At 38.6% G+C, this 3,195-nt stretch overlaps 1 protein-coding gene across 1 annotated transcript; it reads left to right on the forward strand.

Annotated features, from left to right (window-relative positions):
- Nucleotides 1-1,067: 1,067 nt before the first annotated feature.
- Nucleotides 1,068-1,994, forward strand: LOC123986611 (olfactory receptor 142-like). Its single transcript, XM_046074970.1, is given in 1 exon segment — nt 1,068-1,994. A coding segment is annotated over 1 exon segment (927 nt).
- Nucleotides 1,995-3,195: the final 1,201 nt, after the last annotated feature.

Genomic DNA, 3,195 nt, shown 5'->3' on the forward strand with positions numbered 1-3,195 from the left:
GGAGGTAATTAACGTGATGACGAGCCATTGGTTGAGTGGAAAACAGAGGGAACCAATGGGCGGTACAGATGTCAGCACCCCAGAAACCAGGAAGTAGGCGGGTCTTCATTCCCCAGGGACACAGCCTACTTGGTAGAGGTGAGACAGGGAAAAGGGGAAACACAAGGGTGACAGCGACAGCCGTGACACACTACACACAATAACTACCACTACTTTTTATGGTGCGTTTACTTTACCGCAGGGGTGGTGGGTGCCTCCGCCGATGCATTGGTAAAACGGCCGTCAGTAAAATGCATGTTGCAGACTGTGTAGAAGACGGTGGCAGGTGAAAGTGCAACGCGTTTTCTGTCATCTGTCCTCCAACACCGCACGCACAAATGTCATGATGAAAATGAACAGCACACTAAACCAAGAGGAGGAAACTAAAAAATAAATGAAAATCCTCTGTTAGCTAACTTTCTGTAATAACTATGCTAGCTTAGTTAACTTGGCTAACTAAACTAGAAAGACAAACCAACAATCAGACACAGAGAGACACACCTACTGTAAGTTCTAAGTAAATGACATGATAAATTGGTTAGCTAGCTCACAAAGATGTTTATCGGTTTGACGCGCTGACTTAACGAGGTGTGAAGGCGTGACTCAGAAAAATATGAAATATCATAGAAATGTCAAAATACACTGGAGGGGGGCTTTAAGCTATCTTGCCAATATTTTAACCAGTTAGAAATCAGTAAGAATATTTGAGTTTTTTGATAATAAGGTCAGCCTGCTTCTGTGGGCGTCTCTGACTTGAAAGCTTTAAGACGCAGAAGCACAGTTTCAGTTCAGTCTGTCTACAGCAGGACAGCAGATGAATGTAAAGATTCATACAAGGTCATAAACTATTTAGTTTCATTCTGTTGACTTAAATCCGAGAATGGTGAGTGTAAGGTATTTGCTCATTGCTCCTGAAAATTCACTTATTTTAGTTTAGATTGCTACAATATTTGTGGAAATGTAATATGATTGGTGCATTAGTTCTTGTTGTTTTTTTATATTTTTTTTTACAAGCCCAAAACAGCATCATGGTAACCTCAACAAATTATTCATACTTTGTATTCAGTGCCTACTTTTACAGCAACAATTTTAAATATTTATTTTTTGTGATTATTATGTTCTAATATATTTTTATTCTCACTGCCAATCTTCTGCTCATTGTGGTTATCTGTATGAACAGAAGCTTACATGAACCTATGTACCTTTTTCTGTGCAGCCTGTTTGTAAATGAGCTGTATGGTAGTACAGGGTTGTTTCCATTCCTTCTGCTTCAGATTCTCTCTGACATTCACACTGTTTCTGCTCCCTTTTGCTTCCTGCAGATTTTGTGTTTATTTACATATGGAAGTATAGAATTTGCCAATTTAGCCATCATGTCTTATGACAGATATCTTGCTATCTGTTATCCTTTACAATATAACGCACATATGACATTTAAGAAGGTTGTCTTGCTTATTGGTGTATCATGGTTATACTCATTTCTTATAAATGCTGTCACATTATCTTTAAGTATCCCTTTACAGCTGTGTGGGAACATCATTAACAAAGTCTACTGTGACAACTACTCTATCATAAAACTAGCTTGCTATGACACCAGTGTGAATAATGTCTATGAACTCATTGCTTTTTCTCTCACAGTCTTTGCTCCGATGTCTGTAATCTTTTACACGTACATGAGGATTCTTAAAGTTTGTTTTTCTGGTTCTAAACAGACCAGACAAAAAGCTGTCAGTACCTGCACTCCTCACCTTGCTTCTCTCTTGAACTTTTCTTTTGGTTGTTTCTTTGAAATATTACAGAGTAGGTTTAATATGAACAGTGTACCAAACATGTTGCGAATATTTATATCTTTATATTTCCTTACATGTCAGCCCCTTTTGAATCCTGTGATGTATGGACTGAATTTGACCAAAATCCGTATCATATGTAAAAGTCTAATCTTTGCTAAAATGTAAGATGTCTAACAGATTTTAATCTTGACCAGTGAGGAAAGGTATGCACTCTGCATCATCTTTGTGGTCAAGTTTAAATAATCATTAATAATAATAATAAGAATGTTCATCTAATTCTCAATACAAAGATCTAAAAACAGGCAAAGTCAATACAAATAAATGTTGTAATTGTTGGAGGAGTAAACCAAAGTAAATTGAAGATAAGGTATCTTCAACCAAGTCCAGTTGCCCTTGATTTTAACCTTCGTTGGATAATAAATATTTAATGAATGCATAATGTTTTTGTATTCTTTTTTAGGGGGATTAGGAAATTTGCTTTCCACAGGTGAACACTTGTTTTTGATACTGCATGTGCTACTTTGAATCAAAGTGGGCATTTGAAGCAATCAAATAAAGTGTGCAGAACAGGTGGATTAAAGGCACCAGTAATTGAATTGAGTTTTTATTTTTGACAATAATGAAAGATTTATAGCCACAGATAATAATTTCACTATATGCTTTACATCACTGGTATACAAAGAGCTTAACTACTTAACCACCAAACAAAACGTGTATTTTATTGTTTGCAAAAAGTTTTGATCACTTTAAATTAGACACTATATATCTTATGTATCCAACGAAGGTTAAAGTCAAGGGCAACTGAACTTGGTTGGAGATACTGGAAGACGTTTCGTCCCTCATCCAAAGGACTTCTTCAGTTCTGACTGACTGACAGCTGAAACTCAGCTATTTAACCTCAGTGGGGTCGTTGGCCCGGGTCATCGATACCGCTGGTTCGTTAGTGTTCCTGGTTGCTGTGACGACAGTCGTTACAGTCGTTAAGACTACCTGTGGCCGAGACTGAACGACCATCGTTGGTATCTTCACCTGAGGCCAATAGGTTACGTTTGTTGAGTTTCCTGGGAAGTGATGAAAGGACAGCATTGTAAGTGAGGGATAAGTGGTGGCGTAGACCCCCTCCCCTGTTCAATGACGGCTTCTCCACCCTGGTGTAGATGCTTCCTTGACACCTCTTTCAAACCATCCATCTTCTCTGTCTAAAATGTGCACCTGGTGGTCCTCAAACGAGTGTCCTCTGTCCTTCAGATGTAAGTAGACTGCAGAGTCTTGACCTGAGGAGTTGGCCCTTCTGTGTTGAGCCATGCGTTTGTGTCGTGGTTGTTTAGTCTCCCCAATATACAGGTCTGTGCATTCCTCACTGCAT

Source organism: Micropterus dolomieu, linkage group LG17, assembly GCF_021292245.1.
Source record: "Micropterus dolomieu isolate WLL.071019.BEF.003 ecotype Adirondacks linkage group LG17, ASM2129224v1, whole genome shotgun sequence".
Classification (NCBI taxonomy): Eukaryota; Metazoa; Chordata; class Actinopteri; order Centrarchiformes; family Centrarchidae; genus Micropterus; species Micropterus dolomieu.